At 35.5% G+C, this 21,431-nt stretch overlaps 2 protein-coding genes across 6 annotated transcripts in view; one reads left to right on the plus strand and one right to left on the minus strand.

Moving 5' to 3' along the window:
• The first annotated feature begins 3,774 nt into the window (after positions 1-3,774).
• Positions 3,775-8,384, plus strand: LOC117418049 (protein Z-dependent protease inhibitor-like). Of its 3 annotated transcripts, none has more exons than XM_034905202.2 (5): positions 3,775-4,043; positions 4,767-5,384; positions 6,082-6,355; positions 7,094-7,241; positions 7,650-8,384. In XM_034905202.2, the coding sequence occupies exons 2-5, from the start codon at positions 4,799-4,801 to the stop codon at positions 7,836-7,838; spliced, it is 1,197 nt and encodes a 398-aa protein (XP_034761093.2). In that variant the 5' UTR covers positions 3,775-4,043; positions 4,767-4,798; the 3' UTR covers positions 7,839-8,384. The 3 variants fall into 3 exon arrangements, with proteins under 3 accessions (XP_034761093.2, XP_034761094.2, XP_034761095.2); XM_034905203.2 differs by having other exon boundaries at positions 4,783-5,384; XM_034905204.2 differs by having other exon boundaries at positions 4,786-5,384.
• Positions 8,385-8,665: 281 nt separating this feature from the next.
• Positions 8,666-21,431, minus strand: part of ppp4r4 (protein phosphatase 4, regulatory subunit 4) — a 28,162-nt gene continuing 15,396 nt past the window's right edge. For 2 of the 3 annotated variants that reach the window (XM_034027978.3, XM_034027970.3), the window contains exons 9-24: positions 20,679-20,801; positions 18,162-18,319; positions 16,885-17,004; positions 16,361-16,438; positions 16,002-16,085; positions 15,088-15,270; positions 14,393-14,498; positions 13,650-13,797; positions 13,197-13,341; positions 12,634-12,672; positions 12,463-12,534; positions 11,914-11,977; positions 11,056-11,146; positions 10,533-10,591; positions 9,807-9,942; positions 8,666-9,404 (exon numbers count right to left, since the gene is read on the minus strand). In XM_034027978.3, coding sequence (XP_033883869.2) covers positions 9,380-9,404; positions 9,807-9,942; positions 10,533-10,591; positions 11,056-11,146; positions 11,914-11,977; positions 12,463-12,534; positions 12,634-12,672; positions 13,197-13,341; positions 13,650-13,797; positions 14,393-14,498; positions 15,088-15,270; positions 16,002-16,085; positions 16,361-16,438; positions 16,885-17,004; positions 18,162-18,319; positions 20,679-20,801 — 1,631 coding nt within the window. In that variant the 3' untranslated portion in view covers positions 8,666-9,379. The remainder of the gene's footprint in view (positions 9,405-9,806; positions 9,943-10,532; positions 10,592-11,055; positions 11,147-11,913; positions 11,978-12,462; positions 12,535-12,633; positions 12,673-13,196; positions 13,342-13,649; positions 13,798-14,392; positions 14,499-15,087; positions 15,271-16,001; positions 16,086-16,360; positions 16,439-16,884; positions 17,005-18,161; positions 18,320-20,678; positions 20,802-21,431) is intronic. The other variant, XM_034027988.3, reaches the window with a different exon arrangement.

Genomic DNA, 21,431 nt, shown 5'->3' on the forward strand with positions numbered 1-21,431 from the left:
GCGTATAGTTTTCGTTTGGCCATGATGAAAGTTTTGGTTGGATTGTAAATTATGTGAAAATGAATGGCGCAAGTCTGATGCATTATTGAGCGATTTGCTTTGGCATAAGAGGGAAATGCTGGGGAAACATGGCTTTTGTGGGATTTGCTGTATGTGTGGAGAAATTAGGGCTGTCTATTAAATCAAACTCTGCTCCTTATACCCAGGACACTGCTATAAATGAGATGGAATCATCTCAAAGGGCTTATCTAGGTAAAAATAAAAGGGGAAAAATAAAACCATCTTTTCTTTCCCTTGCTCACCAGAAAAGTGCATTGTACTGTTCATTTTGAGACTCACTTTTGACATATTTATGCATGCATGACATGTTTTAAAAGTATTAACAATATAAATGTGTCATTGTCAGTATAATAACTTTCAATTGTGTATAATTACCAATTTGACATATTTGATCAATGATGCATGTTTTATTGACCAATCGTAAGTGAGACCTGCTCAGAGGATTGAAAAGAAACTTGCTGGGCAGGTTGCACAATTGTATATTTAAAAAAAATAATAATATTTTCTCCACCAATGAAACATACCATTTTGACAGGGTGTGTACAAGTTATTACCTTGTCAAACAATTTTAACTTTTATGTTCACAATCATTAAGAATCAAACACGTTTTTAGTCCTATTTAAAAATTAAAAATAAAAACATTTTAGAAATGTTTAATCCTTCCACATCATGAGATATCATGTTATAATACCGAATTCTAAATATAGGGACCACCTGCTTTATTTGCTGAAAACATGTACTGTAGTACAAAAAAATGTTGTGATATTCCAAAAGGTTGCTGTATTCTTTTTTTAAATAATGTCTTTCATACAGTTTTATTTGTGAATGTATTTTCGGCTGTGATTTTTTTTACAGGGTATGGAACAATGAGCAAGAGCTCAGAAGAATGTGAAAGCCACCAGCTCTACAGTTCGCATGGCCTGCTGCACAAAAAAACCCTGTTTAAAAGCTGTTGAAAATGTACTATGGAGACCCAATTTGTATGAATGTTTTATATCCATAAGGAGGAGATACATGGTGGGAATTGTTTTTCCCAAAGTTCTCAATGTTAAAATCTATAAGTAGACTTTCCGTGCAGTAAGTGTTGGAACCCTACCTGAGCCTCACACTTCCATTGGGACTACTGTCCCATTTGAAGTGAGATTAACATCAAGAATTCACCTTAACACATTTCAACTGTTTTCTCACTTAAGGCATTTGAACACGTAGATTATTCAATTGACAACTTTTTTAAAATGTCAGGGTGTAATATTACCTAGCCGAGGTGTTCGCCAAAGTGCCATACTGTAGTTGTACCTGAATTGTATTGATGCAATCAGTGGTTCTGAGCAGCTAGAAGCAGGACAGATAATTTGGAATAGGGTTGCCACCTGAACAGAATGTGGACAGATATTCTAGCACTTGTGGGGCCTTTTTCATTTTTAACCTGCTGAATTCTGAGGTATATTTCTATTCAAATGTTGTGTAACCCGATTGCAAAATGCTTAATATATAAAAGGAAATGGTATAAGCCACATTTCCATTTTCATATCTATACCGTGTCCGAGCAGCCCATAGGTCCTTATTCAAAGAGACCAGCAGACAAGCTGACCAATCCTCTATGATCACCTTCCCTAACAGAGAAGTTGGGAGTGGACATCTGCAGCAAAGACAGTTGTCCAGAATGGTACATAGAAAAAAAGCAGTGATTTGCACCAGGGGTATGCAGCTACTGTAATATATCATTCTCTCTAACTAAATATTGTATGTCTATCATGTTGATCGCACATTATTTAGGAAATATGCATAGGGTATTAATGAAATAATTAGATACCAATTTGGCAAGTGATGTGCTGGCAAAGGACAAGCCTCGATGGGCTAAACAGCCTGTTCTCATTCCCAATATTTTTAATGTTCTTACAGTATGTCCCTTGAGTACTCATGTTAGGAATACAAATGAGTGTTTTGCATTATAATTTTACAGCACTGGAGAAGTGTATTAGCTACCTATCCATGGTTAGCCTGGTTGTTACAGTACCAGGATTGCCTGCTACTGTAAAATGCTCTTAAACAATCCAACAGTGACTTAAACCAACAAGGTATAGGTTGATCAACTCAACCTCCAAGCCATGCAAGTCTGTATGACTTTTCTATATGAAGTGAGATCTAACAGGAATTGTAGATTCAGCTAAGATCTGTAATGTCTGTTTACTATACATTGATTACTACTTAACTGCTAATTGCAAAAAAAATTCTGTAACTGTGTTGGCCTGCAACCTACGTCAGGTTCTAGTGTACTGTTGTGTCATAAACCTAGTGTTTCTGTAGTCAATACTGATTGGAAGTGTCTCTGCAAGCCTTTGCTGTTGTTTTTTGCAATAAAGAATTTAACTCTAGTCCAGTTGCCAGTTGTGCCTATGAAACTGACAGAAACCATACTGACAGAAAAGGAAACAACTCTAGAATACTCTAGAATGAACTGTATACTACACAATACAATGGGTTCCCATGTGTCATTAAATATGTGGTGTTTAGTTCAGAAGCTATGAATTTAGACTATGAAGGTGTTTACAGTTTGTCCAGTCCCACCAGAGGAGAGGTGTTCCATACAGACTTGTTAATGTGGACCTAACCCTGTTCAGAGTACAGATCAGATATCAAACACATTATATTTTAAACATTTACAATGTTCAGCCTACTACACCCTAACTTCTGTTCAGGGACCGTGAACTGAAAAAGCATAAAATGCTTTTTCTGTCCATTAAAAAAGATTTTTAAGTGCTCCCCACTCCCACTGAACATGTGCTTAATCAATTCACAGGGGATCTCCCTGCATGAGAACTGTATACAGCCAGAAAGCAGCAATCACATTTCTTTACATATGCTAGAGTTTAAATTCTGTCAATGGGATAAAGGCGCATGCTTTTCTGAAAGGAATAGAATTCAATAAAATTATAACAGTATAAAACTAGCAAGAGGTACCTTGCAGGAAATAACTGCTAACAGTTCAGTTAGCAGTTTCTTACTAGTTTCATACTGTTCAAACTGTTTTATTCCTCTCTGAACATTTCAAAATAGGACCTATTGATTTTACAGGTTTAGGTTTCAGTCTACTCAATTCCCGCAATGAGCATTCAAGGACAAGCATTCAGCCCAAATACAGACAGTTGCTGTCATTCTCAGAAATGTCTACATTACCTTCTTTTTTAGCATCTGAAACATAATTTAATGACCTACCTTTTGGTAATGTGTACTACTGCCAGCGTTGAGTGGTGCATGCAACAGTATCATGCTACCCTTATAAAGGTTTACCATGGTAAAAGTGAAGTAGAGCACAGTGAAAGTGCAGTAAAGCACAAAGAGGTAAATGTATAGGATAAGTATGGGACAAAAATAGGACAGCTGCAAAATTACATTGTAAACTTTAATAGGAGTAGCCTGCTTAATATACATTTGCAATTTGAAATACATGTAGAGCTTGAATGAAAAGAACATGCATCTTACAAAAGCGTGGTCTGTTGTAAAGGTATGGTTTGCACATAGAAAAGACTTGCTTCAGTTATCTTTTTGATTATAGGCAGAGCCTGATAGTGTAATTAAAACGTATTGAATGCAGGTGCTGTGCTAATTAATTGTACATCATATAACCTGTGTGCTGTTGTAATTGGTTGTTTTATAAGCGTTTCCTGGACTTTATATTTATATGAATGTTTTCACTCTACTTGTACTTCTTAGATGAATTTTTATCTCATGATGTATATCCCACAGCAGCACCTCCTTGTTTACTTGTAAGACACTGTTCAACACTGCATCAATTTAAGTGTTGGCAGTGAACGTCATGGACACAACTGGGTTCTGTTTACTTAGCAGTTAATGTATTACCTTAAAAGTACATTTGCACTTTGTCTTGGCAAATAATGTGTTTGTTTTTTTGGTTTTTTTGGTTTTGCTGGTAGGACAGTGCATTGATGAAGGCAAAGGGGAAAGAGAAGCAGCACCAAAATGTAAGTCCAGTGTTTTTATTTATTTAGCGATTCATTTTGATTTAATGTCATTTAAGCTTTTTCAAATTTCATTCAATTTCCAAGTGGTGTTCTTTATTTAAGTGTGTGTAACAAGAACTTGCTCTTGTATTATCCTTTTTTTATTTATACCTTCTCTGTTCTTGGTAATGTATTCTCTATTCATACTACTGTAATAAATGCAGAGTCATCATTATTTATAATGCATTCTTTTGGCAGTGTGACTAGGGTATAAAAAAGTTATTCCACGCTATATCATTCAAGTTATATAAAACACTCCATATTACACTAAACTGAATTCACTTCAAGAGGTAAGCCATTCCAAAGGTTTAATTAAATAATTGCTTTTAGAACTAGCTAGGTTGAGTTGGTTCAACAATTTATAACATGCCTGGGGAAAAAAAAAATCTGTGCTGTAAGGTCAACTTTACTCTGTGCTGATAAGAAAATGTGCTTATTGCCAGAAAACAACCTTGGAATTGAGGAGGTACATAGTATAGAAATTCCTGTGTTCGTATTAAGGGATTTCTCCAATTCTGTGTGCAATCTTTCTGGTATACATGATTTGAAACTTGAAGTTGATTAAACTTGTATAATTTGAAGTTGCTAAAATCCATGCAAAAGAATAAGTAATTTGACTCCAAACTGTACTATCTTTTGTTAATGGTCCCATTATTTAATCATGTCAAAACCATTATTATCCAGCTCTTTGTCTTGACAGAAGAAAACGAGTCAGAATGAAGAGGACACTTGTGTTTTTGGTATGGGTGGCATTGTTTTCCACAGCCTGCAAAACCCAAGACCTGTCCAGTGAAGACAAGCCGACTGTCAATGACCTGGCCAGTAAAAACATAGACTTTGCAATGAACCTCTACAGAAAGATTGCCAGCCAAAATGATGACAATATCTTTTTCTCCCCTTTGTGCATTTCTTCAGCATTCGCCATGCTTTCCCTTGGTGCTAAAGGGAACACTTATGACCAGATCATCAAAGGTCTAAATCTTGATCTCCTTCAAAGCAAAGATAATCCTAATATTATTCCAGCGCTGTTTCGTCAACAGCAGGAGAACATCACCAGCAGCCAGGATCTGGATTTGACTCAGGGAGGTGCCATGTTTGTTCCCCAAGATTTTAATGTCCTGGAAACCTTTCTCAGTCAGACCAAAGAGTATTTCAACACTGACGTCATCCAATTAAACCCTATTTTGACAACCAGCATTAATGAATATGTGGAAAAGAAGACTAACGGCAAAATTAAGGAACTTTTAAAGACCGTTGATCCAAACACCAAACTGATGCTTATAAATTATGTTCTTTTTAAAGGTAAGGACCTGTACTCTTATCCCACACAAGGAAATGCTGTTTGTGCTCCTCTGTATGTAAAATAACAAATTGTCCACTTATTAGTCGTTAGTGTTTTCTGGTGTTTTTTTTTTTTTTTTTTTAACCTTTAGTGAAAGCTACTGCACAGCCTATGGGGAAATATTTGTTCAGTGTTTGTTTAAATCTTTATTTTGACCTTGTGCCCTGTTATTTGTTCCTGTTTTGTTTTTGTGTAGACTTGCATATATGCTCTTTTAACTGCGGTTTCTAGCCTCAGTCTCCTTTTTGACGCTGTCCTGCTACATATGGTGTAGATGTGGTATAGCACCCCCTAGAGATGGAGCAGGAATGCAGCACTCATTTACATAATTGGGGAAAGGCCACACCTGTGATTGTTGGCGGGCAGATTTAACCCCATCCATGACGCGTTTATTGAACACAAGGATTTGCTGCTTGTATCACCTACTTTAATTGCTGACAGATTATTTTTGGAATGGAGCAATTTGAATTAAATGTAGAACGGCTTTTTACTAACTAGTTGTAAACCTTATTCTATATTGTTATTTGTATTGCCTTTCTTTCAGAATATTGATCTAAAAATCCTTTCAGCTGTATTGCTCTCTAGTGGTTGGGTGTTTTTAGAATGGTAACACAGTGCACTGTAAGTATGTAAATAAACAAATGTTGTTTTTCCTAGGCAAATGGGAGGTGCCGTTTGACACTAATTACACCGAGCAAGCCCGCTTCTACGTGAACAATTATAGAATTGTTTCAGTCCCCACGATGTTCAGAAGTGACAAATTTAAATTGGGTTATGATGACAAACTCAAGTTATCCATTCTAAAGCTTCCGTACAGAGGAGATGCCTCCATGATTGTATTGCTTCCAGACAAAGATGCTGACTACAATTCCATTGATGAGGAGATCTCTGCAGAACGCTTCCATCAGTGGCTACGAATGCTGAAGAAAATGTCAGTCCCCACCCCCCACCCCACTATTTTTTTATTTATTTATTTATTTTTTTTTTGAGGAACTTTTTATAGTGTTTAGAGGAGGGGTTACCATGGGCAGCAGGCTTATTTACAAACCAAATGCTGGACATCCACTACAGTGTGTGTGTGTGTGTGTATATATATATATATATATATATATATATATATATATATAATATATATATATATATATAATTTTTTTTTTTCTTAACTAGATGAAGTTCCTGTTCACTCTAAACTACCATTTTATTTTGTTACCAAGTCTTTAGCATGTTTGTAGCATCTGCGTCATTTAACTGTACATGGAACTTTGTCCATTTCAAAGTGATGACTGCGTTTTATATATTTAAATGTGGCTAATTTGAAGTTGCAGTAAATCTGTAGATTCGGGTCCATGTGTGATTTTAAGGATCATAGTTTTAAGATTTGTTTTGACTAGATATGCGGGATACCAGTAATTGTACACCTGTGCCAAACATTAAAGTGGTTATGCAGGTGTGGCATGGAATGGCACTCTAGTGTATGAACATAGAAAATAGTTTTGCTGTTTAATTTATCAATCCTAATTTCAGTTAATACACAAATGATCTCTCTCTCTCTCTCTCTCTCTCTCTCTCTCTCTCTCTCTCTTATTTATATATATATATATATATATATATATATATATATATATATGAATGAATCTCAAATAATTTGTATTTCTCTCATTTTTGACAGCAAAATGGAAGTTTATTTTCCCAAATTTAAATTGGAGCAGTTGTATGAAATGAAGAAAATTCTTCCAGCTCTAGGGATTACAGACCTGTTCAACTACCAGGCAGATCTTTCAGGAATCAACATGGAAACTGGGTTGAAAGTGTCTCAGGTTGGTTTACAGTTGTTTAACCTACTAGCCTATTTGCAGAGCGACTTTGAAGAGCATTTACCTCTTCTAGTGTACAGCCCTGGTTGCAGACACTTTTAGTTATTCATAATGTTTTAGAATACGCATATCTAATTAGGAGCACAAGTTGCTGTTGGTAGTGGATACAGATGTTACAAATCAGTTTAATCACGAACTTAAAGGTCTGCTAATTGCACTGCACAGTATATTATACTGCTGAAGGTCTTTCAGCCAAGAACCTGCCGCACCGCATCACAACAGCAATACTGACATTACTGAAATGTATGGTGTGTTTTTGAGTTTGAGGAAGTGCAGTATACATATGTGGATGTGCATATTCTTTTCATAAACTCTGCTTGTGGACTGAAGCCTTCATGACTTGTTTTTCAGGTTATTCACAAGGCAGTAATTGAAGTAGATGAGAAGGGAACAGAAGCATCGAGTGCCACTGTAGTAGGAATAACCGGATACTCCTTGCCACCCTCCCTCAAAATTAATCGCCCCTTTCTCTTCCTTATTTACCATGAAACAACCAACAGCTTATTGTTCATGGGCAGGGTAGTGGACCCTACCATGTAGATTTAAACTTGTTGGCATACCTAAAGATATAATCCTCATTGTGATATTTACATTTTTATTTCCTATTTCTACTTGTACTGGGGCAACTGGTAGCTAAAGCTGACATTTATTTTAACAGGCAACTAAAAGGTTTTTGCTTCATCAATGGCAGTAGTTTTGACATGAGTATTTAAAATATATTTTATGAATGCCATTCACTTTACTTTTGTTGAAGCAATTTTTTCCCCCCAATAAAAACAGGCTTTGAAAAAACTGTCCTAACTCATGCATTAAAGCTTTGTGAATATGGGACCATATTTACGATGAAACTAACCTATGTCTGTATCGTGGATTACACAATCTTCAAATTCATTAGACCTTTGTGAAAGGCCATTTTGTAAAACTTTACTAACTATACAGTAAATGTCTAATTTGTTTGTGTTGTTGTTGGGGTTTTTTTTTTTTTTTTTAAATCATCTCAAACACCTGCAATGTGGCCAAACAAAACAGATGCATGTACTGTGACTTTTTTCCCAATAAAATGAACAATGATACTAGGAACTTGTTAATCTGATGTCTTATCTCAGTGATGTTTTTTTTTTTTTTTGAGGACTGACAGTCCCCACAAGTGAACATCTGCTACAGTACATAATCAGGTTGCTATTATACCAGAAGTTTTAGGTATACTTCAGGTATAATGATTGGTTTGGCATCCTTTTCTTTTGTTTTGCACAAGATACAAATGAAATTGGAGAAGCTGAAGACCCTTGTATGGTGAAAACAACATCATATTGAATTCAATAAGTAATTCAGAAACATTTTAAACCATTCAATCACACCAGTTCTAAAAAATAAGATATATTTAATGTCTTCTTTTAAAGCACATGACAAAACATTAAATGTATCCAAGTGATCAAAAGCTATGTTGGCTTGGTTCACTGTATAACAACAGGCACAGTTTTATTTGCGTAAGAGTATATAGCAGGCTACATATGGATTTTAAATAACTCAAAATACAATTTAAATATATGCATGAAGACATCCATAGAATATCCCTGGCTTGCAATGTAAATAAAAAGTATGTGCCAAAGAAGACAGTTGCAAAGCATGCTATTTTCTGAAATAAAAAAACAAACATGTATGACAATTCTGACATACACAATTCTTGCGACCTTAGGCAGAAATGTCTTTTTTAAGTGAGAAATGGATAACGTCAATAATATTGACAAAACAGGATCCTGACATTTTGAAGCCAGGATAGAGGAACGCTATTGTTTGTCAAAAGCACACTGACTGACTGAATGAAGAAGAATGTAGATATCAATCTCATTATTCCTTAGCTGGAAAATAAATATTTATAACAAATATATTTCTTCCTTGACAACTTCATATTAAAGATCCATAGTGTTTTTTTTTCCTTTTGTTTCAATAAAACCTTGTGTCAAGCAATCAAGTCTTTGAGAGCTTCAGCATTTGTTGTACAATTCTCTTGATTGTTAAGGTCTGTAGGAAGTTGTGCTAGCTTGTCCTGGGGTCCTGGCCCTTCCCTTGCCATTAAATCTCTAAGGGTTAGACCTTTTTGATCTTCTTCCATTAGAAAAAAAGAAATTACAGATTAGTATTTGTCAGAAATAATGTGTTATAAAATACAGCATGTAAATATTTTCATTGTGTTTAAATATCAAATTGATTTAAAAAACGATAGAATCGGATCAATATACTGTAAGATGTTGTGAAACAACTGGCTGCCTCACCTACTCTCTGTCTATGGCAGTGTTGCCAGGTCACATTTTCACATGATTTGAATAGAATGAAAAAGGCAGTTCAGTGACAGCACTTAGGATTCTTTAGCTTAAAGCAGCTCAAGCCAGGTAAAGGCAGATTGAGGGACACATGGTAAATGCCTTAAAATAATAAAATAAATGAAAAATAACTCTTGAAGTTTCTAATACATTGCAAACTACTGTAATATGCTTTTGTAAGACTTACATGTTTATCTTCCTCGTGTCTTTGTTCCCATTGCTCCCATTGCTGGTTGTGTTGCTGCGGATTAACACTGGCACTGAGGCTGAAGGTGCAGTCGATGTGGATGCCACACTGAAATGATGGCTTCTGAGCAAGTCATCTGAAAGAGAGAGAACGCATGGTTATGATGTAATGCACCAGCGACAACAAAACAAAGCATGACATTTGTAATATTAAAACCTGACACTGCAATAGAAAGAGGTAAGCCATGTGACCGAAATAATAATGCTCATCAGACAAGTCAAAAGTGTTTGGAACACTTGTACTGTATGTTTTCAACTTCCTTTCATTCAGATCTCAAAAAAGGATTCAGAAAAAAAACAAAGTAACATCATTTTCTCCAGTCAAGGATATAAACTAGGCCTCAATATCAAGATAAATAATCTGACATTTACAAAATATACAAATATTGAAAATGAACATGACATTCAATTCAACTTAAATACGGTGCCCTTTTTTTCACAAATCTTTAAGTCAAAAGTCATTTAAAGAATTAGTTTATTAGTTTATTAGTTTATGGAAAAAATAAAGTTTGATATTAATGAGAGCTTTGACAAAGAAGCCAACAGCAATCTAGAATAGGATCATAAATATTAATGTTTTCTGTTGTCCTTCTACATATTTGCAACAGAATCTAAAATTGTTAAAAAGGAAAAAAGAGGTAAAACGATGGTGCGTTCATCATTTTACCATTAATGTGCTGCAGAGAGCTCTTTGTTGTTACCGGGCTGCTGCTAGATGTTGATTTCCTTAAAAGAAAAATATAATTGGATTAGTTGCTTGTAGTTATGTAGTAAAGTGACCTATTGGCTGTAGGTTAAAAACACTTACAGGATCCTTTGGCAGAATCAGGGTTTTCTTTTAGTACCTACATTCCAATTCCCCCCATCCATTTTCTCTCATCTTTATTAACTCCCAGTTTCTCAGATGATTAACTACAAGATTACTTTGTTAACATACAAATAAATGATTGTGTAGGGCTATCACCCTTTAACCCAACCTTGCTCCCAAATCACTATCTATGCTCCCTAGGACCCTCCCTGCATTATACATATGCTTCACTGACACTAAAGAGACTCACTTGCACTGTGAGAATAGATGTTTGATTATCATGATCTTGGGTTATCTAAACCATGCCGCTGTTAAAATCTACTTCCTAAATAGACAGCGCATTTCTTTATATGTAAGGGAGTAGGTCGCTGCTAAATCTTACAAAGATTTTTCTGCTGCACTCAGCTTAGGAGGGGAAGGATTGCAGCTGAGGGATCTGCTGCGACTCAGTTTAGACTTCTTTACTTCTTTACCTAGAAGTGAAAGAACAGCTTCTTTGATTAATGTACACAGGCTTGCATAAACAGTATTAACACACATAATGCTCTATAGTGCTGGTGACAAAGAAGTTGAGGCAGTGCAGTAGCGATAATGTGTATTGGGATGAATTGAGCTTTGTATTTCAGTAACGTTGTTCATTATTAATATTGTCCAGTAGAGATTTGTAATTTTTTGTAATTACCATTACATTTTATATCATCTTTTGACACTCCCCAGAAACAAATACAAATTCCTGAATGGGTTAATTGTTTCTGTAATGGTTTAAACCTCACGCACAATTATAGAATGAGTTGGGCATCCCAGAATCATTATGGAATGGGTCACGGGTGGCGATTCCAGATAGTTACAAAACAATAAGGCGGTACTAAATTATTTTCGTGCCCTTTAGCTGATCTGTGCACATCATTCTGGCTACATGTTTCAATCGCAATAAAATGTAAGGTTTAATCCCTCCTAAATGTTCTTTACAGAAAATTAAAGTATGTGTCCCTTACCAGACGAAGAAGACACAGTACTAGTAGAACCGGAGAAATAATCCAGTTTTTCTGTCTCTACCTCAGATTAAAACATATATCTATATATATATTTTTATTACAACACAATTAATATAAAGCATTTATCGCAACAAAAGTTGTCTTTTAGAGTAAAATGGTTGGGCGACTGCCTTTCTTATATAGTTATGCAATGTTAGGTTTCTAAAAAATATTTTTTTCATAAATCATCACATAAGTCCACTCACGTTTCCTCTCTCCAAGTTTTTCACTGCTTGACTTTCCTTCAGTTTGTTGCTTTTCCAGCTGCTCCTGTTAATGAAAGTTAAGCTAAATAAACTGCATACAAGATAGTCTGCATTCATACTTCAAATATAATTGAAATGAACCAATCTATTTTAGCGCTCTAGTGTTCAAAAGCACATTTCAAATCCAACCCCAATTACATATGGAGGGGCCAAAATTAGAGAATGGTTTTTAGACAGTTTTATTTGCAAGTTCTGACTAAAGAAAACTTTCAAGGTCTGTGTTATCAGGATGATTCAGCAAGCCACAAGAATGCAGCACTTATTGTAACAATAGGAGGTCAATCAATTTCAATTAGCTACCAATTTTGTTGAATTGTGGAATATAATGTACCCTGAGAGCTATGATGAGACACCCAAACTGCAGCTTCAACACATTCAGACGTTTCCATAAGGTTTTTTTTTCTGTTGTTCTAAGAACAAGATACTGAAGAGCAGCACTTTAACAGACAGACAAAGATGCAGGTTAAGGTGTTAAATCCTCAATCTTACCATCTCTAACAGAAGATTCTCCTCTTTCTCTTTCTTCTGATCTAGCAGGTCTTTTTCATGTCTTTTTTGATACTAAACAACGAGAAGACCATGTGTAAAAAATATATATTTTGAAATAAGCTGAAAAACTAAAGTCATACAGCATAAATAAAGATCAGATCATGAACTTACTGGTTCTGTGATATCCATTTTGTCCAACTCCAACACGGTCTAAAAACAATGGAAAGCAAATGAGAATTTATTAAATGTGTGTTTTTATCATGTAAGTTGTACAACTTGATAACTTAAGGAGTTACTTGTTATGGTCGTAAAATATCTGAGTTATCACAAATATTGTATTATTTGTTTTTTAGATTAACTTTATATAATGTTCTGTTTCTTTTTAAAACAGTAGTTTAAAGACCCCGTGGCCTCAATATAGCTCTCAGAATCATGTCTAACCTTAAAGTATAAATGGTACACTAGTGTGCAACCATTAATCTGAGTTCTTCAGTGTATTCATGTGTGTGATGTTTGCCCTTGCAAAGAAGGACAATGGGAAGTGTATCTGGGAATATTATGTAATCAACCCATGGAAATAGTGTAAAGAGAAATACAAAACTAAAACAAGAAGAAAATAAGAGTTGCAGGAGTGCAATTCATTTAAGTACTGTACTACACAATAAACGTGGCATCATCATTTTATATGTATGTATGTAAGTGGGGAGGGGGTGTTGCTAGGGAGATAAACCTACTTTTCTGACTATAGCCATCACGTCCTTGTCTTTCTCACGACAGAGCAGTTTCCTCACACAGAACTCCAACTGCTGAAGCAGGTGTTTATCTGTAGGCAGTTTGATGGCCGACTTCAATTTTGGCAGCATGTTGCACAGCTTAAACCTAAAGAATTACAGAGTAAGTACTGTTTTATTAGATGAAAATAGCATCCCCTGATTAATTATAGGTTTTCACTTTATCATTGTCTATTGTGCCCCCAGCAGCCTACAGTTTCCCTGTTGCTATTTGACAGTAATGGGGGGTATGATGTTTGCTTTTTTTGTGTTATTGCCTATGTGTGTACTAGTGACTTGCTTATATTATGTCACATGTTGGTTTCCTGGTTGTTTGAATAAACTTTGCTTTATTGTACTTGAACCAATAGAGTTATAAGGAATCAGGTCATGAAATGATATTAGAATTATTCTTACCTTACATTTGCAACAGGATCATTTACCAGCTCCAGAGCAGGAACAAGGAAGTATTTACAGAAGTATGACTTTGAAAAAAGCTCTATTACAATTTCACAAATATCGAGGAATCGTAGTCTGTTCCAGTAACTTCTACCCTGCCCTAGTTCTAAAAGGGAAGGAAAGTAATAAACTTGTCAACTGAATTGCATCTTACAAAACACACAAAAGGTAATAGTATAGTAGCTGTATTCTATAATAAACCTATATTATTATATGATACACAAGGGATGTGGAACATAGCATATGAACTAAAGGAGTGTAGTGAAGGAAGACATTAGCTAATGTTTATATAACATAACACTCGCCATCCTATAACTGTACACAACAAAGTCCAAATGTTCCTCATCATAATAAACCATTTTTAAGTCCATCAGCATGCAAATAGACATATTTACCTTTGCTTATGTTTTGAAGGGAATGCCATTGTACTATAGTGATTTCAATCTTTTGAATTTACTACGAAGGGAATTCCAAGAGGTGCCTAAGCTATGATTTTTCAAACAGGTGATGTATGATATTTAGAATAAGATACAGTTTAAACTCAATATGCTCCAGTTGATGTCATGAATTGGGTTTGTTACTGATACATCACGGCAGCACACAAACTTGTGCTCTGGTTGTCTATAATAGGGCTTAAAAACCATGTGGAGTCTTTGGGGAATGATATTAGAAAGAATAGATAGAAATTACTGTGTACTCACGGTCAACCAGTTTATTGATTACCTCCTGTCTCTGCTCCTGTTTACGATTGTAGCGCAGGAAGACACACAGCGTTCTGGCGGACTGTCTTTGCACAGGGAGAACATTCTAAATAACAGAGGAGTGCAAACAGTTGTGATACAAGTTCACAGCCATTTCAGTATTCAACACCATTAACCGCTTCACCCCTATATTATAACAGTTTATTTTCAGTTTCTATTGATTTTTTTTTACATTAAAATTCACTGATTTCAAAGTGATTTTCATTTGTTTTCATCCCAAATTTGGCCACAGAAAATACTGATTTATACTAGTGGTGACCAGCAACTGTGATTGAACATAAAATGACAGGATTACCAGCTAGTATATAAAGCCCCAGCACAAGATGACAGCAGGTGTGCACACAGAATCTCATTGAATTTTACAGTAAAGGTATTTCAAATTAACTTTTGTATTCTTAAACCTGAATAAATAGTTATTTGAACAAGCATGACCAATTGTAAGCCAGCAAACTACCAGCTCTGACCAGGATAGACCAGTGCTGGTCGCTGCTGATATTTTCAGCAGTGAATATTAACTCTTTCATTTATTATGTTCTTTTTGCAATGTTGATAACATGATATTGTAATGTAAGTAACGTTGACTGTAAAACTCACTCTGTCACTGATAAGAATACAAATAATGCAATGTTGCTTACGTTGGTGGTAATTATTGTAAACATCCTTTGCAAGAACCTGAAGTAGATCTGGTCACTCGATATGACTCGAGGCAGACAGGAATACTTCTGTAGCAGCTTCTCATGGATTCTCCATTTCAGAGAGGTGGCAGCTTTCTGCTCAGCTGAATTTAGTGCAGGGATGAGATCTGGGACATTGACTTGCTGAAAAAAATATCTTTGTAAATATTCAAATTATTACACTATACAGTGTAAGCTGATAAAACAAGATTAAAACTTAATCTAATCATTTTTATAAATAATATAAGTGAAAAAAAACAGAATGTAATGCTTTTTTAAAAGGCTACAAAACATTCAGGAAACACCTTTAATATGTAGCAAACACTTGAAAATGGGCTGTCCCTCGCAGTCATGTCCATTGTTATAGCTAGACCTCCGCTAAGAAAACTAATTGTGTGCGTGCTTTCATTAATACCTGGAACAGCTGGTGCAAGTCAGTCATGATGGGCAAGACAGCCAATCTAACATTCTTTAATAGAAAGCACTTGTTGGCAAATGCTTCTGTATACAAGACTGTCAAAACTACTGATGCTTCATAGTGATCATCAAAGGTAACTGACACTCTGGGCCACCCTGGAGACTTACAGTGCATTTCCAAACCAACCTTCATGAAACCAACCCTGTACAGAATTGTTTTGTGGTTGATCTCTCCAGATATTATGCTGAAATGGGGGTGGTTTGGGTGATGTCTGAACAACACATGCTTTGAAAAATGATAAAAAGAGCCAGTAGGAGAGAAAACGTCCTGTCTTTAATGTAAGAATCACCTGGATAATGGAAACACAGCTAACATGACAAGCACTTCTCCTTTAAGAAATGTGTATTACCCTTGAAGTGCAGATTAATGTTTTTTTTAATGTTCATAATATGATTACCTTACTTTCAGATCCAGCACCCTCTCCTTTTGATGTTACAAGTTCTAGGATTTCCTGGAGATTATCCATTAGTGCATCTAATACCTACAAAAAAGGATATTATAATCTGGGAATATTATCATAACCCTCCACTTCTACAACTCAAATGAAAGAAGTCAGTTTTGATTAATAAAACAAAGTGATATTCCTAAAATAGTTTTTGGTTGTTAAAGAAGCCAACACCAGCCTAGAACATACATAACTGTGTGTGTGTGTGTGTATATATATATATATATATAGCTGAATGTTTGAATAAATAAATAAATAAATATATTCAAATGAATACAGAACATACAATTTATAAAATAAATGTTTCTTACCTCTAATGAATCGTCTTGTAACAGTGCTATCAGTTCTTTCTGTATTAGATGAACACTGGAGCCTAACAATTTAACAACCTGCAAAAAAAAAAAAAAAAAAAGACATAGTAAGAGTATGTTTAAGGCAAGACATGTTGTTACTCTTTGGCATGTTCATGTCACGACCTGTTTTATATGCCCTTGCAAAACTACAATTCAGAATGCATGTGACTTGATTAATGTAATATCCCTCGTTTAAAATTGATCTTGAAGATCTAACAGAGATACCAGCAAGTGTAGAGTTTATATGGAGATAGCAGGAGAGCCACACCTTGGGCCCCCCAGAGCAGCTTATGGCCCCCAGACCATAAAAACAAGTCTGCAATTATGACTATTATTCTTTACTACATTTTTTTTTTTTACAGTAAATTATATTTTGTATCAGGGCTTTTACTCTAGATATAATTATAAAGGTGTATTGTTAGCCACATTTAACATGGCCTCTGCTTTGTACAACACTGTCTCTGGTTGTTAATAATACTTACTTCATGGAAGCCATTAGCTGTAGTGCGCCTGACTGAAATCTCAGGGTCATGACACAAGCTTGAAAAGGTAGGATAAAGCTCTGAAAGGAAGTTTTTGGGTTCAGCAAACAATATCATGGCCTGTGTGAAAATAGAGAAAAAGAAAAATAATTGAGCACCACCATACTTCTTAACCTGCCCTAACCATATGCAGGGCAATGACATTGAAAATGTAGAGTAAAAACATGTTAACAATCAAAGCCTGTCAGAGAGGTCAAATGTGCTCATTTATAATGAACATTTGCCATCTATGGTTTTTATTATTATGTCTCAGTAAGATAAAAACTTCATATACTCTTATCACAATGTGTATTTAATGACTAGCTATTCCAGGCGATTGCCACCAGCATCTACTGTGAATGATGGATTAGTCAGCTGGAGAGCTGGGAATGAATAACATTTAAGAAGACAAATGGACACTGTAAATAAAAGCACTTGGACAAGCAGTCTCAAATATTGTTTCACCGAGGGGTAAAAGGCTTTGAAAATCAGGACTACTGGCTGACCGCATGAAAACCTTTCAGTGCTGCTGCTGATTGAGGCCTTTGCCAGGTTTGACAAGTAGTGATAGTCCTTGATCAATGAAACATGGATCTGTAGGCTTGGGTGTTACACATGGTGTAAAAGTGTCAAGTTGGGCTTGCCAGTTTGTTAGTGAGACTTAAGCTTAAGCAAATACAGTAGTGAGCTGCAATGTTTGCTGTTACACTTTTAATATATTTATATCCTAGCAACCAGACTTGAATGGACCTTTAGAACTAGGGTGAAATCTAAACAACAGAGTGAAGTGTAACAGTTAGGAAAGTTATGTTATTGTTTTGAACACCAGTAGTTACTACAACCTATCTATTTACATAGTTCTAATGTAAAGGTTTTCAGCAGTGGATCTTATGGTAAAACGCATATTCAGGCACACCGTAGATGTAACAAACAGACACACATATATACAAATAAATGTGCCTATTTCAAGGAAGATATTATATTGCATCAGAAACTAATATATTGCATCAGAAGTCATGTGCATATCACTGATTATGACTGGTAGTAAAAAAAAGGCACATTTTCTAACAAATTAGTCAACTGATGTTACAGGTGCATGCAGAAACAGTCTGGTAACAGTGGTGCAAGTATATGGTACTTTACAGTATGTTATTGTAATTCGTCTTATTAGTGGTTGTGACTAGCTTGCGTCTGTTAACAGTTATGCACAAGCAGATTCATAATTAATAAATACTCACCGGAAAGTTATAGGCACAGTTTTTTCTAACCGATTCATATTTCCTTTCCAGTTCAAGGGGATAGGTCTCACTGTGACCATTCTCATGCTGAAGGCCCAATACACACAGTTTCTTGTAGAATTCCAAAAACCATACATGTTGATCCTCAGTAAAACTCCCTTTTGGGAGAAGAAAGGGTGCTGTCACTAACATGATATATATATATATATATATATATATATATATATATATATATATATATATATATACAGTGCCTTGCAAAAGTATTCAGACCCCTGACCAATTCTCTCATATTACTGAATTACAAATGGTACATTGAAATTTCGTTCTATTTGATATTTTATTTTAAAACACTGAAACTCAAAATCAATTATTGTAAGGTGACATTGGTTTTATGTTGGGAAATATTTTTAAGAAAAATAAAAAACTGACATATCTTGCTTGCATAAGTATTCTACCCCCACACATTAATATTTGGTAGAACCACCTTTCGCTGCAATAACAGCTTTAAGTCTTTTGGGGTAAGTATGTACCAGCTTTGCACAAAGTGTCGGAGTGATTTTGGCCCATTCTTCTTGGCAGATTTGCTCCAGGTTGTTCAGGTTGGTTCGACGACGCTTGTGGACTGCAATTTTCAAATAGTGCCACAGATTCTCAATGGGATTGAGATCAGGACTTTGACTGGGCACTGTAGGACATTCACCTTTTTGTTCTTGAGCCACTCCAATGTTGCTTTGGCCTTGTGCTTGGGATCATTGTCCTGCTGAAAGGTAAATTTCCTCCCAAGCTTCAGTTTTTTAGCGGACTGAAGCAGGTTCTCTTGCAGTATTTCCCTGTATTTTGCTCCATCCATTCTTCCTTCAATTTTAACAAGATGCCCAGTCCCTGCTGATGAGAAGCATCCCCACAGCATGATGCTGCCACCACCATACTTCACTGTAGGGATGGTGTGTCTTGAGGCATGGGCAGTGTTAGGTTTGCGCCACACATAGCGCTTTGAGTTTTGGCCAAAAAGCTCTATCTTGGTCTCATCTGACCACAAAACCTTTTCCCACATCGCAGCTGGATCACTCTCATGCTTTCTGGCAAACTCCAGACGTGCTTTCAGATGGTACTTTTTGAGTAACGGCTTCTTTCTTGCCACCCTCCCATACAGACCAGTGTTATGCAGAGCTCTTGATATGGTTGACTGGTGCACCATTTCTCCACTCCTAGCCACTGAACTCTGTAGCTCCTTCAAAGTGATTGTTGGCCTCTCTGTGGCTTCTCTCACAAGCCTCCTTCTTGTTTGAGCGCTGAGTTTTGAGGGACGGCCTTTTCTTGGCAGTGCCTGGGTGGTGTGATGCAGCTTCCACTTCCTGATTATTGATCCAACTGTGCTCACTGGGATATCCAAACACTTGGATATTATTTTGTACCCTTTCCCTAATCTATGCATTTGTATTACTTTATCTCTAACTTCTATAGAATGCTCTTTGGTCTTCATTTTCCTTCAGATTCACAGCCTGACCAATGATCCTTCAACAGTGGGGTTTTTATGCAGAAAATGTGACAGCAACTTTAATGGTTCACAGGTGGAGGCCAATGGTAAGGTAATTGTGTCCTCGTTTAGGCAATTTCTTTCATCGGTGTAAACTGGGAGCTTCCACAGCACAGGGGTTGAATACTTATGCAAGCAAGATATTTCAGTTTTTTATTTTTCTTAAAAATATTTCCCAACATAAAACCAATGTCACCTTACAATAATTGATTTTGAGTTTCAGTGTTTTAAAATAAAATATCAAACAGAACAAAATTTCAATGTACCATTTGAAATTCAGTAATATGAGAGAATTGGTCAGGGGTCTGAATACTTTTGCAAGGCACTGTATATATATATATATATATATATATATATATATATATATATATATATATATATATATATATATACATACACACACACACACTTTTTAATACAATTAGTTTTCAAGTGAGATACCAAAAATACCCTTATTATCAGGACATCTCATTGTAACAAATAACCACAGAATGTGCTGCAGCTCTATTGCTTTCACTGCACTGACATTGATTTGTAACCTCTCAGTATATGCATTAACAATATGGATGTAGTACAGAAGAACTTCACTTAATGGACTGAGATATATAGTTGCATCGGAAAATAATGACAAATATCCATGTAACTGTTTAGATTGTTAATTACTTTTTAACAACAGTCTAGAAATGTTTCATGCACTTTTTTTTTTTTTTTTAAATAACATTCTTTAATACTTTCAACAGGAAACCCCTCTAAAGCCAACACAGCAGACCAGTTAAATGGCATGTTTTGGGTATGCATCTACTGTATATACTGTAATTAATGAGAGTCTATTTAAAGGTTAAGGTTATGTTTTAAGGTTATGTAGTGCTGAAATAATTGGCTTTGCTTGGCATATCTGTGTTTACGTTGAGGAGATTACTGCAATGAATTATTAAACACTCCATTCAGTCACCCAGTACATACAAGGAGCATCTTACCTGAGAGGCCATGACAGAGCTTTCCATACTGAAAGGTTAGAGAAGCCAGCACAGCTTCATCTGCTTTGAAACATTTTTCACAGAACGTCTTCACTAATGGAAATACAATGCAAGTCCTGTCATCTACAAGTGAGGGAAAAAAAAGATCCTTTCAAAGAGCTATCATCATGTATTTGGCACTGTCGTGCAAGCAGTAAAATGTGATTCGAAATGTCATGTAAGCCAGATGTTTAAAAAAACAAACAGTATATTGTTCCCCAGGTTTTAATTTCCATTAAACTCTGTGACTCGGGTGAACAATGTAGGTGTTGAAATAAATGTAAACTTTATACTTGTAATGTAATTTAATACATGTCCCTTCACTGCAGCTATTTTTTCCCATATCACATGAATAAGTCATAAACTGGAGTATATCTGTTGAGGAACTGCCTCAGTGTCACTACATTTTGCAGTTTGAAGAACAAGCCAGTCTATTTCTCTTCAGCCTTAGATGTTAGATGTAAACAAAAAAAAAGGTAATTTAAGGCGGTATTGATAGGTTACAATTTAATGTATTAACGATTACTTATTTAAGTTAAACAGAATATGCACAAACATTTGCTTTACATTTGCACTGAAACTGGCATATTGTTCAACATTGATAATGATAGGGTTGGTTAATATTCCTTTAGGTTTTTGGAATTTGAATTGTACATAACAATTTGTTGTACACGCTTAAGTTTATTTATTTATTTATTTATTTTTTATTGTACT

The sequence above is a fragment of the Acipenser ruthenus genome, chromosome 18 (assembly GCF_902713425.1).
Source record: "Acipenser ruthenus chromosome 18, fAciRut3.2 maternal haplotype, whole genome shotgun sequence".
NCBI lineage: Eukaryota > Metazoa > Chordata > Actinopteri > Acipenseriformes > Acipenseridae > Acipenser > Acipenser ruthenus.

Bases quoted from the DNA above. Each gene is read 5' to 3' on its own strand.
- LOC117418049 (XM_034905202.2), top strand. From the start codon at position 4,799: ATGAAGAGGACACTTGTGTTTTTGGTATGGGTGGCATTGTTTTCCACA. The intron at 5,385-6,081 runs GTAAGGACCTGT...TGTTTTTCCTAG, and splicing joins AAATTATGTTCTTTTTAAAG to GCAAATGGGAGGTGCCGTTT. The intron at 7,242-7,649 runs GTTGGTTTACAG...CTTGTTTTTCAG, and splicing joins CTGGGTTGAAAGTGTCTCAG to GTTATTCACAAGGCAGTAAT.